At 44.8% G+C, this 19399-nt stretch overlaps 1 protein-coding gene across 2 annotated transcripts in view; it reads right to left on the bottom strand.

Annotated features, from left to right (window-relative positions):
* st6galnac3 (ST6 (alpha-N-acetyl-neuraminyl-2,3-beta-galactosyl-1,3)-N-acetylgalactosaminide alpha-2,6-sialyltransferase 3) overlaps positions 1-19399 on the bottom strand; it is a 54181-nt gene that overhangs the window by 14302 nt on the left and 20480 nt on the right. The window contains exons 1-3 of one of the 2 annotated variants that reach the window (XM_076972375.1): positions 12818-13848; positions 12321-12518; positions 2176-2588 (exon numbers count right to left, since the gene is read on the bottom strand). In XM_076972375.1, coding sequence (XP_076828490.1) covers positions 2176-2588; positions 12321-12518; positions 12818-12955 — 749 coding nt within the window. In that variant the 5' untranslated portion in view covers positions 12956-13848. Of the gene's footprint in view, positions 1-2175; positions 2589-12320; positions 12519-12817; positions 13849-19399 lie in introns of those variants that run through there. The other variant, XM_076972376.1, reaches the window with a different exon arrangement.

The raw sequence follows: 19399 nt of genomic DNA on the forward strand, positions 1-19399 counted from the left end.
TTTCCACTGTCGTGGCTGCATATCAATTGGGCACTGTTTCCTCTCCATTGTCGTTAAGCAAAAATCACTATCCCAGCAATCAGTACTAAACAGCATTAATTAATGACGTTTTCTAAATTAATTAATGTCTGATTAATGTCTGATTAATGTTCTACAGATTCTCATAATGAATTCCTTCTCAATTCCAGTAGAAAGTGGCATTTGCCGTCTCTCTACAAATCAGAGCACAACAGTAGAGTAGCTCTGTACCAAAGGAGGCCCTCAACGTCCCGTGTCTTACAGAACCGCTTCCAGCAAACGCTCGGCTGGCCGACGGGTGCAATTTGGTGCAACTTCAACTTGACAGGAGGAACGAGTCCTCTCTCACTCAGACGGAGGAGGCTTAACTTCCCCCTCTAAACGCACCTCTTTCAAGCTTCTCTGTGGAGAGCGCCTTCCAGAAGACAGGGCACAGCAACAGAGCAACCTTCGTGAGGCGCCGTAGCCAAAGCGCCATGGATAACGACCGTAGACGAAGAACACACGTTCCGCCAGGTACTTCACACTAACACATAAAACGATTTGTACGTGTAGGACGAATTGATTGCTTTATCTTTGTTGCCAAAAAAAGAGTCTCTCTCGTAGTTCCATACCCTGCTCATGTTTAAGATATCCTAGCCTTACAAACGCACGCTTCAAACATATTTACAGCTAAAGACGTACGCCATCATTTCAGGTTATATCAAAGGCGTTAACTCTGCTGGCGGCTCGTCACCGCATGTTCCCGTCACGGACGCCGGCTTTATGTGCGACAGCGCCTAAAATGCTTCAGAGCTCGACCGCCAACTGCTCGCCAACACACCAGCCTACTCTATTAAAGCTGATTTATCACCGACATTACACACACATCTGCTTTTGGACCAGGCACGCGAGCGCACACGCGCGCGGACACACACACACACACACACACACACACTCACACACACGCACACACAAACACACGCACACACACACACAAACACACACACAGACACGCACACGCTGCCTCGTCAGGCTGGAGTAAATGCCGACGTCCCTGGCAGAATAAACTGCCACACGCTGTGGCCAGTGCAGCTCTCTGCATGTTTTATTTTCATTGGAGAAGCTGATTCTGGATAACGATGAATCACTTCTGCTCCTTTAAGCGTACCTGTTATCTGGGCCGCAGCACTGCCAGGGCTATTATTTATTAGCTTTTAAACCCCACACCCATTGTTCTCTTTGGAAATCAGTGAAGCGAGCCGGGCCTGGCTGAGAAATTGAACTATATTTTATCCCTGTACTACTCTGTGGGTTAAATCCCAGGTCTGGTTCGACGTGCTCGGATGCGTGGCTCCACGGCCTGATGTGAGCTAGCTGGGGGGCGTGTCCGTATGCGCTAATGTCATCTCGGAACAGGCGCGAGGCTCATTAGCACGCAGCTAGCGTGCCCCGGAGCTCAGGTAACCTTGAGCCTCTATTGATTCCGAGCGACTCAATGCGATGAGAGCGCGGGAGAGCTTTTTCGGGATGGTAAGCTGGAGATTTGAGACGTCTCTCCTCTAGAAAGGCGGACGAGTTTCAAACACGGAGTGAAGATGAAGAGCAGCTCTTTGGAATTAGTAATGCTGAGAAATTCACTGTACTCAGATGGATGACAGTAGGCATGATATTTCTAACCTACTCCATCTGAAATCCGACTTTTATGGTTACAAGGACCATGTCAAAGGCAACGGCACTGTTCTAGCATGTCCAATAGAGGGCGACAGAGGGCATGAACCACATAGTAAAAGTCACATCCATTTCCTGTTACATAGCCCAGTAGCTGCCTACTAGTTTTGTCAATCAGGCTGCAAAAGATTAGAGCTTACAGAGAACTTTAACTTGAAAAAGGACAGTGGCTTATGTGCTTATGATAAACCTGCACAAAAATATATAAAACAGAGACAAAGTAAATCACGAACTTAAAATATACTACATTTTTTGTCCTACTGAACATGTTTTGCATGTGGAAAACATTCATAATAATAATAATGTATGCCTTCAATAAATAATGATGTGAGCAGAATAATGATGTAGCCTTCATGTCCTTGAGACGACTAGCCAAGCTACGTCCCAGAAGACGGTGAGTTTCTGGGACAAGTCTGATGAGAAGAATACAACCTCTCTGTCTCTCACCTGTCCTTGCCCGTCTCCCTCTTGAACGCTGTGTCGCAGTAGTTCATGCGTTCCTCGGTGGTGACGTAGATGCGGGCGTGCGGGTAGTTCTCTGCCGCCTGACGCAGCATGTTGTAGACCACGCCCTTGCCGTCTCCACGCATGTTGCGGAGCGGGCCCCACACCACGTACGCCGTCTCGTTGGCGCGGCGGCCAAAGAAGTGTTGCGGTTTCTGCACCAGTAGCGGCACGCTGGTGTGTGAGACCACGCGCAGGTCCGTGCGGCTGCCCACGTCGCGCTCGAAGCCGCGCGTCGGAGCGTTGTTCATGCGCCACACGCACGAGGCGCTCTCGATCTCGGGCCCCGCCTGCCGGCCTAAAACCTGCCCCGAGCTGGAGACCACACTGCACACATCACAGTGCAGCTTCAGAGGCTGTGGACCAGAGAGAGAAAGAGAGGGTGAGAAAGAGAGAGATAGGGAGAGAAGGAGGGGAAGAGAGGTGGGAGAGTGAGAGGGAGAGAGAAAGAAGGTGGGAAAAAGAACAAATAATCTTAGTATTGATAGTGAATACACACACAAGCACACACACGTAAGCGAATTCAAATATTTGCGATATTTTGCCTTTATTGTCAGGCATGTTCAGCTTTACTCTTATTTTCAAATGTAATCAAATGTCAGCACTTAAGAAGCATTGTTCTCAACCAGGATCACAAGATAAAGTGGCATTTCTGAGTTATACCTACCAGTATACCAGAGAAATCTAAAATAAAACATAGGATGAGATGCATATTCTCTGCTAATGTAGTAAACTTACATTTCAGTTAATTAAAATTATCAGACATCAGTGTTGAGCACTCAAACATTATGTACTAATACATGTTATATCAGTATGGAAGCATATTGCTGCCAAGAATGGCACTTTTCCTGATACTGTCTTAAAGCTATTGAAGAAAGAATTCCAAATATGCGAACGTGAAACCAACTTTACCACGTAATAATAACGACATAAGATCTCATAATAATGAGATAGTTTTCTTGTAATAATGAAATAGTTTTCTCATAATAACGACATGTTGAAGTTTTTTTAAACATTCTTCGCAGCAATAACGTTTGCCTATATCAGAGACCTTCCTGAGAGTATTTTGTTTTGGAAGACCCAAAGACAGCTGTGTTATCAGCTTGGACTTGACTGGGTGGATTTTGAAGGAATCTTAAACAATTAGGCTGCTAAGCTCCAATAAAGGAAAGAAAATCCCCCTCAAAAGAAAAAAGAAACCCCCACAAGCCGTCTCGTCCAGACAGACACTGAAGCTAATCAGCAGCAGCAAGTTGCCCGCACGCCCTCATTCTGTGTTAGCAACACACTGAGCTTATACCTGAGCCTTAGAAATGTACCTATAACTCTGCTCTTTGAACGATGCACCTGATGTAGCAAACAGGCCCTCACTGACAGGAGAAATGTCCCGCCTGACAGGAGAAATGTCCCGCCTGACAGGAGAAATGTCCCGCCTGACAGGAGAAATGTCCTGCCTGACAGGAGAAAAGTCCCGCCTGACAGGAGAAATGTCCTGCCTTCCAAACGACTGCTCGTCCGTGCTGCTCGGCTAGCCCGTATGACAACACAGTGCCTCCACTGCAGCATAATAGAGGCAATATCACATGACTGACCAGCGGCCTGTGAACACACAACAAGTCCAGTGTTGCCAACTTAGCGACTTTGTCGCTATATTTAGAGACTTTTCAGACCCTCTAGTGACTTTTGTAGTAAAAAGCGACTAGTGACAAATCTAACGACTTTTTGTGGTGTTATTGGAGACTTTTGGCGACTCTGAACAAACACGCTCTTCAGTTGCTGTCCACTGGGCCGTGAGCCCCGCCCCACAACACTCAGTGCAGTCTCACACTCAGAGCAGACCCTCACCGCTCCACGTCCACACTGCAAATGAACTGCGCATGCCCAAAGCTGCCGCCGACGGGGGATGTAAATATGTGAGACACGAAAAGAAATCACTGAATTTAACTCACACAGTCTCAGTCATTCTTCACCTCATTCACCACGTAGCCGGTCACTCGACTAGTCCACAGTGTGTCTCTGTGAAAGCTAAACATCTAGCTAACTTGCTCATCATGTCTCACTCTAAACTCTATTCTCAAAAATACAGGAAAGAGTGGGAATCAAATCCTGAATTTAAAGGTTGGCTGAAGCTATGTATTGGAGATAATACATGGGCATACTGCCTGTATTGTAAGATTGATTTCTATGCCAACTAGTTCCTGCTAACTGCTACTCATATACTAACATTTAACAACACAGCAAAAAAAACTATTTATGTAATTTACGTAAAAAATTATTTATACAAATCATTAAAGTCATGTAGTTCTTTTGAGAAGTGACTGCCTATTTCAAAGGCAACAGATGTTGTTCATTTGTAGTTCTAACATATTTAGGGTGTTTTTACTCATTTTTTAAATCTCTCCCAACGTTATTCTTTTACAGCTTCAAAAACATGTATTATGCAAATTAGGCGATGACATCATTTAGCAACTTCTAGCGACTTTTTGGACAACCAATAGCGACTTTCCTTACTGAGGAGTTGGCAACAGTGAACAAGTCACCTCTGTTACACCTCTCCCTGGGTTACACCACTGACACTTACGTCTGCTTTGACTATGCATACAGCGATGCATTTGGACAGGCCGTGTGAGAAAACAAAGAAACGTTGCTAATCATACAACGAATGCATCGTGCCCTCTTTTACATCGCCACATCTACAATGGAACTTTTGCAGAACGCACAGATATCCGTTCTTCGTCCCCTTGCTCGATGTAACCAGTGGAGGTACACCTCCCTGCTCGCAGCCTCTTTATGTCGCTGGTCCCGTGGAGAAACGCTGAACACGATCGTCAGGGCGAACAGTCGCCTCGAGCGCGCCCGGACGCTCCTCCGCAGTGAGCCATCTGAGCCTCGAGCCCCCCTGTGGAGAGAGGCGAAGCAGAGGACATCCGGACGGAGCGCTGCAGCCTCGGGCCAATGCTAGCGCCCACGTCAACACATGCTGCATTAGCACACGCTGCGTCCCGGTCTAATCTTAATGGCTTTCTGTACATATTGATCAGCCAAGGCCTGCCAAGACCTCACCACACCTCCTACATCATCTCAAAGACTATATGTGTCTGTGTTTGACCTGCCACTAAAAACATCTCCCCGAACGACAGTAAAGCGCTGATGTAGTATGAGATATAAAGGAATATACCGATGTTGTAGGAATATACGGCCTCTGTAAAACTGGCGTTGTAAAAATGTTAGTGTCGTGATGATAATTCTCTGATGGATCTACCCTGTGGCATCAAGACAAGAGAAGGTGAGAGTACAAAAAAATAGACCTAGAGACAGGTGGGAGAGCGTAGAACAGCCCCCAAGCCAGAATCTGCTGTTTATGAAAAGTATGGAAATGTTCTCAAACAGATAAGGAAGCAGCTGGAGGAATGTTTTCAGAGTTGAGATATCTGATTTCATATTGAGATTTCAGAGTGAATGGAAGGGAAATATCATTTAAAAATGTTAAATGGTTTACATTTGTTTCTTTGCAAATTCTGTAGTAAAAAACCTGCCCACCGCAACTTCTGATAGGGCATTTGCACATCTTACTGGTTGTGACGGGCAGGGCTGCGAACGAAAAAGGAAGCAATCATGCCAAGTCTCAGGCAAAAAGGAGGTTTTAATGTATAACGTGCACAAACCTAAAACCTGTGACTCGATCCGAATTAAGGATATACTAACCAGCAGTCAACTGGTACAAAGACAAGACATATATAGACAAACAAATGACCGTCGGGTGAGGCGGATCATAGGCCCCACCCACCTGAGGGACGAACACAACTCAACAACAAGACGACTGCTGCTGTATACGGGGGCGACCAGCAAGGGGCCCGCCGTACCGTGACACTGGTATACATTTTTTAAGCACAAGTAGACATTTGTTATAAAAAGTCCTTTACGACACTGTGTGTTTGATACATAAAATCCAAGGCAAGCATCAAACCGTTTTATGCACAAAACCACCATCATAAAAATACCAACAAACCCCAAACTTGCCTAAAAGATTCTCTTCATCAAGGGCATATAATTATTCCCTCCTATCTACAGAAGCCATTGTCCACTGCCCCTCCTCAGAGTGTGAATGGAAGCCAAGTCTCCAGGGAGAGCTGCAGAGAATCAGTGCCAGGGCGTCTCCTATGTATGCCAGCCAGCTGAAGAGGGCACAGGGCACTCAGCACACACAGCAGTGCTGCCCCAGTCTCATACACTTGGATTATTTTAGTCTGAAGCTTCAGACACACCCCCCCCCCCCTCCCCCCTCCACACACACACACACACACACTTCCCACGCACACAGAATTGAATTTAATCAGAACAGACACAAGAATGGAACATCCATGCTTGGCCAGATACATTGAGTCCTCTATCTTTCCTTTTATCTCTGCCCTGTACTCATCTCACACACACACACACACACACACACACACACACACACACAACAGGGAAGGGGACTGTATGAAAATAGTGGTCTAGGCTTGTGCTAGTCAGATGGGAACTGAAGTTTTCTACAGAGATGACGCTGCAGAGCGGGATGGACTCTTTGAAGATGGAGTTCAGCCAGACATGTGGCATCTACATGCAGTTTCTGTTTTTCACTCTCACATACTCTCTCTCACACACACACACACACACACACACACACACACACACACACACACACACACACACACACACCACCCTGTTGGGACTAAAATTTCTACCTCAGGTCTTTTATCTTTCTCTTTATCACTGCTCTCTATTCAATACACAAGCACACATATACACACACACACACACACACACACACACACACACACATACTGTGTTCCCTCTCCTAGATTAAAGACCACAGTACATCATGAAATCATGCTCAATGCACCAGAGATGATTATCATTAATTTACACCCAGCGGGTCTGCACTTCACCTTGAGAACCATTAAGATAATAAAAACCATTATCTACTAACAGCAAGCGATTAGTACATTTGTTTTCAGTGAAGGGGTCTACATAAGAGGACCTGCTTCACAGGTTTGGCCAGCACAGAGCGTTAACCTCAATTCATGTTTCATACACCATTTGCGAGGAGCGCAGACCTTTCTGTTATGCTCATAGCATTACTAAGTCCAAGAGGGTTACGACTCAGAGCACATGGGCTGGGGTTCTGGATGCTTCCTGCGTGCACTGGAAGTCTGGACCCCCTGCTGAAGGAACCACCGTTTGGCCGGAGAAGACCCAGAGGAAATGCAAGACTGACAGCTAGAGGATGTCATGTGTAAACTCCACAGCCCCTTTCACATATAAAATCCAGAATGCTGGATTCCTCTTTTCACCCTGGCAGCCTCTGGATCCAGCAAGTTCATGCAATATTGATAAAACTTAGAAAATCAGGGTGATCACTTTAACACACTCCTATATGTTGCAATGTGTCACCAATGTATTATATCTGCAAAGTTTGCAACCTGATGTCATTATGAAACTGGATTCATAAAGACATGTTTGTGAAATCCGATTATAAATACTGTTCTCTGAACTTACAGTGTTGTGGCTTTTGTTTACATTTGAGTGTACCCAGAATGCTGTGGGAATGTTTACTAAGTCTAGTCCCTGCAAACGGCCAAATCAGCATTTCCTGCATTTCAACTGGAGCTCCGTTCACCCATAACCCCATCTGGAACACTGCCAGAACCACTTATGGGTTATATGACAGGTGCAAAAGGGCTTTACAGCACAGTTGGGAATGTAATTCTGTGCTGAATGCATAAAGTAATGAGGTTTTTTTTTATATCGTTGCATGGGACCGTCATTAAGACATTATAGCACATAATATATTTTAGAGCGCAAAGAAGTCCATGACATAAAAGGCATGACCTTTAATCAGTTGTTCAAAAAAGCTTCAAATATTTTTTAAGAAGTATTGGATTTTAATTGAAAGACAGGCTGCAATCAGAATAATTACTAATCCATTACGTATTCATATTGACTATATTATAATAGTTTATGATTTATTTAGATCACAGCAGCATTTAAACAACTTTTAACTAGTATAATTTTGTTTTTTATCAGCTTGCCTTTACGCGGTGCGGCTTCAGTTCTCAACGTCTTTGTCAATGCAGACATGCATCATTCCAACGTCAATTCAACCATGGACTAATTTTCAAAGAAATACTGATGTCAGTGTTTCAGCAGACAGACCACGTTGATAAAAACACCCGAGCCCTCAAAGGCACCAGAGAATCGCTTCGCTCCAGACAGTAAGACTTGGCCAGTGCTCTACATCAAACCGTACTAACCAGAGCATGCTACGAATAATACAAAAACGCTTTCGTTCCCGCCACCACGATGACGGTGCCTGACCGCGAACGCTCGCTCCATGTGTTACTTGGTTCAGGCTCCATTAGGCGGGAGGTTAGGGACATTGTGTAACTGTCACGGTCAAAAAGACATTATAACAAATGATAGTTCTAGTGTTTCATATACAACAATCTAGAAACATCTCAACAAACTGTACATTAGAGTTTTGTCATCATTTAAATGTATTTATAGCAAAAATAAAAAGGACTAGCTTTTTGCTAAAAAAGCATTTTACTAGCTTATTTATCCATTGCTTTAATACTTAATTTAGCCTTCTTTTCTGTATCTAGGCCATAGGAATATGCAGTCATGAAACTTACCTTGTACCTGACACCAATCCCATAGTCGTAGGTCTATGTCTATCTAATTTTGTTCAACCTATCACAACCTATCTATGCTCAGACTTCCCAAACTGCATTAGAATTGCTAAAAATGCAGTTTTTTTGTTTCAGTTCTGCTTTTTGAAGACATTCATTGCTGCAACAATATAATTGATATTTTACCTAAAAAAATGATAATCAGGGTAAACTACTAGGGCCACTTTTGTTTTTCATTTCTTACTCTAGATTTATATCCATGACCAGATCACTGACTCTGTAGTTCTTCTAGAAAGAAGAAACTCTTTAATACAAGTCAACCTAAAACGAGCAGTTTGACCATCACCCAGGACCAAAACAGCCGCACCTTTAGAGATTCTGGGTAATCTTGATTTTATTATGAAAATGGAAGAGCAGTTTAAACTAATCTAGCAAAACACTTTAGCTGTTCATCACACTTTGGCTACCATGTTATCAAATACAAACTGACTCGATTTCAAGGGTGGTTTGCCTACACATTAAAACTCTTCCTAGACTAGCAATGATTACATGAAGAATTTCAACTGGCAGTATTATTCTAAGTACAGGCCTCACACATGTCTGGAAACCCTTTGTAATGATCATGATACATTTTCTAAGTTCTTAGACCAACTTTCACGTAATTTAATCAAAACTTAATGTAGATCTGATTTCATATGTATAATGTATTAGCTGAAGAAGCTAAGGTGTGTTCTACCAGGCCTCATAAGAGGCTTATTTAACCCTTTTTTCTTCTTATTTATATTCAGGTCCTCAGCTGTGCGATTTGGAATGAAGACAGGTGTGCTCAAAGTCGAGATAATTCTCAATGGATCAGGTGCGCTTGTGATCAAACCGTGGAAAACACTTCAGAGAAATAAGAGCAAGAAAAATGAAACAAGGCCCTTTTGTATGAAGCGAGACTAAGACACAGCAGTGATGTATCATTTACAGTACACGAAAGAAATAAGAAAAAAGGTGTGAAACATCTCAGCAAGAAATCCCGAAATCTAAAAGTGAAAAAGGTACATTTATTCTGTACATTTTCTCTCCTTCTTTCTCACTTTCAATCTTTCTCTATAGCAACTCTCTTGATTAAAATAATTACATTTTCCCAGACATCCAATACTCTTCAATTTAGTTTGTTGGTTTGTTTTTGTGTTGATATTGATCACATTCTTCCTATAGCTCTGTGGCTTTGATACTGCAATGTCAATAAATGCTTTTGGGATCGCAAAAGGTTAAAAACTCTTTGATTAATAGCATGATCATGCGACGAACAGCAAACAATCATGACTAAATTACCTGAGAAATAACATCTCACATTCTTGCCAGGACACAAAATTTAATAAGAAATGTAAAAGTAGACAATCCAGTAAAATCCCAAATGGTTAAACTGACAGCGGTGTGAACAGGGCATAGAAGTTAAAAAATAAGGAAAATGTTTCTGCTCGAGTATAAATAGAATTATCCTTGGGGCAACGTTCTATTCTATGTCCTGTAGGCCATGTGCACCAGATGAATCTAATAGCAAAGCAGTCATTTGAAACTTGTCAACCAAAAAATGACAGCTACCATTAGTATACTACAGGTAATAAAAATGTTAACATTTCTGAAACTACTATGCATCTCAGACATTACTATAAATGTTTACACTGACTAGAAAAACTCACTGCCCAACCCACATGAGTTAGTAAGGTACCTAACTGAAAGTAAGACTACAATTATATATCTTAAATATAGGTCTTAAAAACTTCATTTTTACATTTTTCATCTACTCAAAATCATAGCTAGTCTGAGTGTAAGTAACGTAAATGTCAAAGTGTAGATAGTCAAAAGAAGTTCTTCAATTTATTTTACAATAATGGATTGTATTTTCCAGTGAAGGATTTGAATCATTAACAAAATCCAAAACCTATTTATTTATCCAGTGTTTAACACAGTTTTCCCCCTAGTTTGCTAAGGATTTGACATCAAGAGCAATATTAAAATTTTTTGCATGCACTGGAATCTCCCCCGGGCATCGACGACGGTACTGTGTTCATCAGCCAGGTCTGGAAACGTCCAGATTTAGTCCAGCTGAGGCCAATTAGCCTCAGATGACCAAGTACAACTGAAAGCACAGCAGACCCTTACATCAGGAGCTGCCTCTATCAGCTGGATACCGAACCCAAACCCGGTTCTGACAGGTGCGTCAGTGGTAGGAAGCAGACGGGAAGGAGCGTTAGTCTGTGGATGGGCTGTCAGGCGTGCGCTGGAGATCTGACAGCCAGCCGTGCGGATCCGAACACCTGTGCCGACGCTCCCACAGCTCCATCATGTTCGAAAGCCAGACGATGTCATCGCAACTGCAGCTGATGTACATCTCATCTGTTTTATTGGGAGGAGGCCAAACGCCAATCATCCGAAACCCCACCCCTAAAACAAAGGCGTGATGAGCACATGCCAGTCTTACAGTGGGAGGACCTTCCAGCCCTGTGGTTCTTTTTGAGCTTGCCCCCCCCAACACACACACACACACACACACACACACACACACCTGTCCCGCTGGGCTCAATCAGTCGTCCACAGCTACTGAAGATTGAAATAAGATACTTCTGCATCTACTGTCATGTACCGCAGCAAGAAGAAAAAGTAGTAACCTTGATTAAACTCAGCGAAACTCATCATCATTATAATCATGACCATCATTAGCATCAAATCTGTTTCAAGCAGTTTGTCCCATAATAAACCACTCAGTCAGTGCGCCTTAAGACTAGGCAATAAAGTGTTGATCTATTTGGTCCATGGGAAAAGTGCTACACCACTCCTGGCGATAATTTACAGGGAAGCAGTAACATTGTGTCCCAGTGCTACTATGAATCAAAGGTCTGTCTCAGACAAGCACCCCAGTGACCTTAGCCATGCAAGACCCTGCCTCGGCTGACACCCACGCAAAATCTGGCGTCTAACCGTTCCTAGAGGTTTATCATTAAAACACCGTTGCGAATAATAAGATCGGTAAGGGGGTTCGAACAGTAATAAGCGATGGTGCATGTTAACACTGCAAAAGGTAGACCTCTAGGGCTTTTTAAGCAAATAGCCCATTCTAGGGGTTATATCAGTACAGAAATATGCATTAGCATACAGACATGAATCCTGTGCGGTTCAGCACTGTTGGCCTTCCGGGCTACAGATTTCGGGGTTGAAGACAGAGGCCCTTCAGACGGAGACAGATGCAGTAAAATTCCATCGTTTAAACGAGAAGCAGGAGCTGGAACGTGACCTGACTTCGTAAAACTGGGGAAGAGAGCTGACGCAAAATGCGCTCGTGGCCGCTGACTTTCGAACACGGCGGCGTCTGCTCTTTACGGAGGCGCCTCGAGGCTTGCGAGAGTGGGGTTGGGGCATAGCTCTCACCTCTTGCTTGGGAACGCTGACGTAGCCGGGGTGCCCGGCCCGGGAGGCTTCCTGTGGCTGTCGGGAGAAGGACCAGCGGCTGGCGAAGCCCTGACCCAGCACGGGCGTCAGCAGGAACCGGGGTTTCTCAGAGTAGTTCACCGCCACCACGAAGAGAGACACTGCCAGGACCAGACCACTGACGATCACCGACCTCTTCTGCAAGGGGGGGGGAGAAGATGGATCATCTCTGACACCCTCACAGTTTATAGCCACCGGAAAATGCAGGAGGATCAAAATACCACATGCAAATATGAATATATCTCATGCAAATAAGGCAACATAAACAAGGGAACACCAGAATAAAGGGCCATAACAATGTCACTGACCGCTCCCTGAAGGTCTTAAGTAATTAACTCCCACAGTACATAAACCATGTAGAACAGGATTCCTTTCTATCGGACCAGGCTACGAACAGGCCGGCTCCGCCCGGCACCCGGCGAGCGAGAAACACACACCGTTACGTTCTTTTTCAGATGGCACGCCTGGGTCCAGGAGAGAAGAACTGAACGAGAACGAGGGCGGGTTGTCGGGCTAAACCCCCCTCCCCCACCGCCCGAAATGCGAGGATCTGGCTGGACGCCGCAGGGCCCCATGAATCTACACTCCCCATTACGGCTGTAGCTCCCAGTCCCTCCACCTCATCTGATACGTCACTCACAGCTCCCACTGAAATAGCCTCTTCCCACTTTTCAAACCACGGAAACATTTAAGCGGTTTCCTTCAAGAAAACTTCTTTATTTGCTCTGTTCTTTAGGTGCTAGCAGGAAAAACACAGCTACGTTTGGATAATAGAATAGATAAAAATCCATTTCCAATATGCCTATGATATAATAAAACATTCATGTGACTGACTGAATAGCTTGCATTATTCCACCGGATGTTATTTACATTTGTGAGATAACGCTAATGCTAAATTGATCATTAACACCACTCATTTGCATATTGCTCTTTGATGTTAGCAGTACAAAGGCCAACACTATGATATCTATTAACAATATGTGAAGTGCTCCTATACAATAGCCTGGCTTTTGAGGGCTTTTGATTAGTGGTTCCATGTTTACTAGCAGACGGCACAGAGAGTCAGCAAAGCGAATGGATACATTTGTACGTTTTGCCTGGTGTTGTTTTGTTGAAATCCGAAGGGCTCCATTGTTGCAATGTCAAAAGCTGACCTGTCGGCTACAGCAATTTACAACTGGGGTATGATATTCATTCGGTTACCGGCCTTTTCAGACAAGAAAGGATAGAGGCTTGAGAAATGAGAAACAGTGTTAAATCTGTCTGTGAAAAGAAGTTTACAATTTAATTGGCAGGAAGAGTGGCAAGATCCCCTTCAGAGACTTTGGAGATGACATTTTTATTAACTGATAACACGAGATATGGTGTGGACAGGATTTAGAAATGTCTCATTTGGGGATCGGAATTAGCTGAGCTTAAATTCTTCTTTCAACATCAAACCCAAATCTTGGGCAAGAGAGCCAAAACTTCGTTTTGGGCCCTTAAAACCCTCAAACTGTTCAAATGGTTTCAATTCCAAAACTAAAAATGGACTTTATGTTCAAGATGTCATGGAATTGGAATGTGAGTGAGGACAGAAAGCTCTGTGAACCTTTCCACGCAAAACACTGCCGACACTACAAAAATCCAACTGAAGGATCAGCTAGCGACACACCACTAATAAGATCATCGCAATCACATTTGACAGTAATACAACAACAGCTAGTCACCCTATTTTTAGCCCAGTTTAAAACGTTTATTTTGTAGGCAACCGCAGGTTCACATGACGAGAAATCATGTTTCAAGGCCTTCCTTTCCCTTCAAGGACGAATATTCCCTTCAACAACCTCCCCCCTTAAAAAAAAACAAAACAAAGAAACCAATCAGAGCTTACTGCTGTAAGTCTGACCATCTTCTTTAATTTCACAAGGCAATTACTGTTCACACTATAGACACTGAAGTACCTAAAGCGTACTGCTTTATTCCAGTGGGGGAACACCAGTTCATTAGACGCCACTTTCTGTGGCCGTGAAACAAAGGAAATGGCGTGAGCCGAAAGCCCGGCCGTCGGTGCCATGTGGGCGGGGTCAGTGCAGCACAGGGGCTTTGAAGTCGTTTGATGGCCTGACACTCGCCATGGCGACGGGGTGGCTGTCTGTGAAGCCATTTGCGCAAGAAGGGGCTCAGATCTCCTACATCAAACGTCTCGGCGAAGGTTTGAGGCACCCCTTCCCAGGAAAACATCAAACACCCCGTGCTGACACCCAGAGGGGGAAAAATGGCCATTTAGAGTTCACACTCAAATATTTTACATTGTGTTACATCACTATCTCATTTGAGGAAGAAAAACTTTGGCCCAAATTCCCAGGGAGGATGAAGATAAGTTATCTTATTATGTAAATTGTGCTCATGTCTATAGGACACGATTTTTTTAATTGCTAGGTTATTTGGCACATAATGATGCTGTAAGCAATAGGTCTTTTAATGATGCAACGACCCACACTGTAGCATAAACAGTGGACTGTGTGCTACTCCCATGGGATGTTGTTAAGGCTGTCAGGGTAGTTACTGTACGACAGCAGAAGAAGAGAGGGATGGAGAGATGGGAAATGAGAGAAAGAGAAGGATGATTAAGGAAGAAGAAGATGAAGAGACAGAACAAGGGAGGTAGTGAATGGGGTGGGAGAGACAAAGAGAGAGAGAGATAGAGGGAGGCTGGAAGGAGGAAAGAGCAAAGAGAAAGAGTGTGAGGAAGAGAGGGACAGAAGGAGAGAGAGAAACAAGAAGAGAGAGGGAGAGATGGAAACAGAGGAACAGAACAAGCAAGACTGTGACCATCCATCTGACCTGTGTTGCCACTCTCATTTCTTGTCATGTCAAGAGGGGGCATTGTGGGGGTGGAGGTGGGGGTGAGGGTGGGGGTGGGGGTGAGGGTGGGGGTGGGGGTGAGGGTGGGGGTGGGGGTGAGGGTGGGGGTGGGGGTGGAGGTGAGGGTGAGGGTGGGGGTGGGGGTGAGGGTGGAGGTGAGGGTGGGGGTGGGGGTGGGGGTGAGGGTGGGGGTGGGGGTGAGGGTGAGGGTGGGGGTGGGGGTGGGGGTGAGGGTGGAGGTGGGGGTGAGGGTGGAGGTGGGGGTGGGGGTGGGGGTGAGGGTGAGGGTGGGGGTGGGGGTGAGGGTGAGGGTGGGGGTGGGGGTGAGGGTGGAGGTGGGGGTGAGGGTGGAGGTGGGGGTGGGGGTGGGGGTGAGGGTGGGGGTGGGGGTGAGGGTGGAGGTGGGGGTGAGGGTGGAGGTGGGGGTGAGGGTGGGGGTGGGGGTGGGGGTGAGGGTGGGGGTGGGGGTGAGGGTGGGGGTGGGGGTGAGGGTGGAGGTGGGGGTGGAGGTGGGGGTGGGGGTGAGGGTGGAGGTGGGGGTGAGGGTGGAGGTGAGGGTGAGGGTGGAGGTGGGGGTGAGGGTGGAGGTGGGGGTGAGGGTGAGGGTGGGGGTGGGGGTGGGGGTGAGGGTGGAGCTGATGGGACAGGAAAGAAAGAAAAAAAATCCTTTGACTTCGATTTCAATCTGAAGCCACAAATCATGCCAAAATGGAGTGTGAAATCTGGGGGCAACTCGAGGGCTTGCAGGGGGGAGGGGAGTCGATGAACCTCCACAGACGGGTGACATACCACTTGTCTCATCATCCCACTATCAATCGCCATAATCATCGCGCAGGGCTCACGTTCCGCATAATTTCACCCATTACCGGCCTTTCAGACGGAGAGGGATTAGAATGAGAGAGAACCAGGACTGTGGAGCAGAGAAAGTGAGAGAGGAAAACAGCTCCCCCACAGGGCCATAGCATGCCATGACACTAACCCAGTAATGTAGCATTTAGTGGTAGCACAGTATCTGAGCCTCCTCTCTTGTGTCTACGTTTCAGCGTGGTGGACTGTTGTGCAATTAGACCCCTAGACCAGACCCGTCAACCCTCTCTGTGAATGCCTCTCTCCAGGTGGTCCGGCTGGTAAAGTCTCGCTTTGACAAATCTACTCTCACGTTTTGACCTGGATTTGAATGTCTGGCTTTTATTGTTCGGGTTGGATTCTAGTTAAGTGTTTGTTGGCCTGGCGGCCACACTCCTGCCCGTAGACTGTTTCTCTAAAGCATCATAAGATCATCTGAAACGACAGGGAGAGTGTTTGACGTGATACTCTACTAAGTATCTACACCTTTCATGTTTGGGTTACTATGGCCCATGATCAGATGGCCCTCTTCGTTCTAATGAACAGATCGGTTCTCTTGCATGAAGTCATGTCCTTTCAGTAATGTGGGCTCGGATGCTTTCAGCAGAGTGAATCTGAGATTACCTAGTGAGCATAACCGAATCCTTTCTCAACAAGGGCCTCCTAAATCCCTTCTAACATAGCGTAATGTTTAATTTCGGTGCAAAACCTATAGGGCTTCCCCTTCACTCTGTGGCTCTAAAGACTCCATAAAAACCAAAGCTGCTCCTGAGGCGAGAGACGGCTCAATTGGACGGGCTCGGTGACTCTTTGTGAAGCTTTTCGTTTTCATGACTAGGCCTGACAGGGAGTTTTACAGCAGTGAGAAGCAAAGGCTCTCTCACACTGTAATGGCGAACAGACCCTCTCAAGTAACACAACTTTCAGTTAAGGCCTCAGGAGGTGATGAGGGAGGGGAGGTGGGAGGAGGACCAGGCTATTCCTGGACTTTCTCTCAACCTCATTTAAGCAGCTATTGATCTCCACTCACCGCCTGGACACCAGGCATCATCGACATCCTCCGCAGCATGCCGGCAGCCGGTTCTTTGTGTGTGTGTGTGTGTGTGTGTAACTGGATGTACAGAAGAACAGACACTTTTCTGGGAAAGGGAAGTCAAGAGTTGTAGGGAGAGGGTAGGCTAATGACTTCCTGGATGGTTCCTGTGACAAATGAAATGAACTGGACTTGTTGTGGTTGCGTTACAGAGTTAGTTAGATATTCAGAAGGTTCCGGTAGGATGCTTAAACATAAACAAGATTGTGGTACGTTTGATCGACACCTTTCCTGGGCACAAATTACTCTTGGTCTGAAGAGAAAGGGCCTGCAATTCCTACGATCTTCTGTGTGTCTTAATACTGGCAGTGTAAATACATTATAGACACAAGGACAAGTTGAATTCACTAGCTAGTGCCTCCTGTGCTGTAAAGCTATCTCCATTTTCACACCTTATCACTGGATGTTATCTTGACCTTCAGAGATTTCCAAAACACTGACATTTAGGGTGGAAAAGAATAAGCAGATTTATGTTAAACCAGTGCAAAGAATGATTCAGACAGTTAATTCAAATGTTCAGCATAATGGCATCTTGTGGAAGAATGTTACCTGGTACCTCTCCGATGCCCTGGCAACGAAGAAAATTACATTAGCAATGCAAAAGCACCTCGCCACACTCTTCGCTCGCTCATGGTCGAATGAGCTGTTAAAATCCAATTTCAATTAATCAGGGATTCGAGAAATATTTACTAAGCCCCTCTGCTCTCTCTTCTCCCTGCTAATTTCTGACCGCGCACGCTCGTTAGCTCTCCGAGGAAATGAGATAGGATGAAAAACATAAACAAAAACTCATCTTCTGATGAACGGATTTAGTCATATTACTTCGAACCTCTTGGCTCCCACAGACCTGACAGAACGCCACTGTGTTTTTGTTTGGAAGGAAATGTCATTAGGAGGCAGCGAACATTCAGGGACCGAACAACATCTCCAATGTCAATTTATGAGGACAATTTTTGGAGCCCCCTGGCGAGATATCCCATTCCAGTCTTTAAGACAGAATGAAGGTCTTGAAAATTCAGCTGAGTACTAACCGTTATGACAATCATCCTTGAAGTACATACTGTGGTAAATTTACATAGAGAAACTGGAACTGAGAACAAATGTTTTATAGTTTTTGAACAATTATTAAAATATCAGCTTCCACAATTGAGACCTGCTTCAAATCACAAAAGCCCTTTTAATGAGAACTTTATAAGAGTTTAGAAGCAAAAGCAAATATAGAAGTAAATCTACTCTGAAGCTACAACGTTATTTATTAATTGTAGGTATACAACATTCAGCGCAATTACCACATGGCCACTGTCTGGATTCGGCAGATCCTTTAATCCAGAGGGATTTAAAGAGACAAACTGTTTCCAGTGATTATTAGATTATAAAACAGCCATTATACTGACATCTAGTGTCCTGGATGTATCAGAGACTCTAAACTAAACCCATTTTTAACACGACTGCCTCCCTGTTGGGGATGTGATGGAGCATAAACTGGTTCATTTGAGGACTGTAACGCACTTTCATTCTTCATTTCATGTGAGCTGCACTTTATATCAAAATAAATGAGGTGGTAAATGTGACTTACTGCACCTTTCATAACATTTATCTGTATGACAGCATGTGTGCTCCCTGAGCAAAGGACCTTTGACCTTTTCATCTCATTCTGCCTGCTCTACAAGGTTGAGTCACAGGAGCTAGACAAAGGAAAGGCTGAGAAACGACCAGACGGTCCAGAAGGGCCAGGACCAGGTCCGTACGTGTGTAGAGAACATCACAAGGGGAGTGGCTACTGTCCCATTAAACTCCCATTAAAAAGAGAAACATCTGATGCACATTCTTAAACTCTGCAGCTTGTAATCAAAATACACTGGAACAAGGCATCAGAACTGAACTTGTTATTTAATACTGGCTGAACAGTCATGCGAACTGTATATTTGTAATGATTAAAACAGTATAATTTTAATTATTAACATATATTGTGCTCAGTTCTGATAATCTGAAATTCATTCTAGTTCTTCTCTGGAAACCTAAGTAACATGCAGTGAAAACACTGACACACGTTGGTACAGCAGTGCCCTTTTAATAGGACCATAAGTATATGCTCTATATTAAAATTATTATCTGTGATCCTTCTGTCATTAATGTGTATCCACCCACTGTTGTTTTATGTATAATGCAAAACGAGTCCTGCCAGGATGCTATACCAACAATGTCCAGCAGAGGGCCAACCTACTCTCTCCAC

This window comes from Brachyhypopomus gauderio, chromosome 14 (assembly GCF_052324685.1).
Source record: "Brachyhypopomus gauderio isolate BG-103 chromosome 14, BGAUD_0.2, whole genome shotgun sequence".
NCBI classification, from domain to species: domain Eukaryota; kingdom Metazoa; phylum Chordata; class Actinopteri; order Gymnotiformes; family Hypopomidae; genus Brachyhypopomus; species Brachyhypopomus gauderio.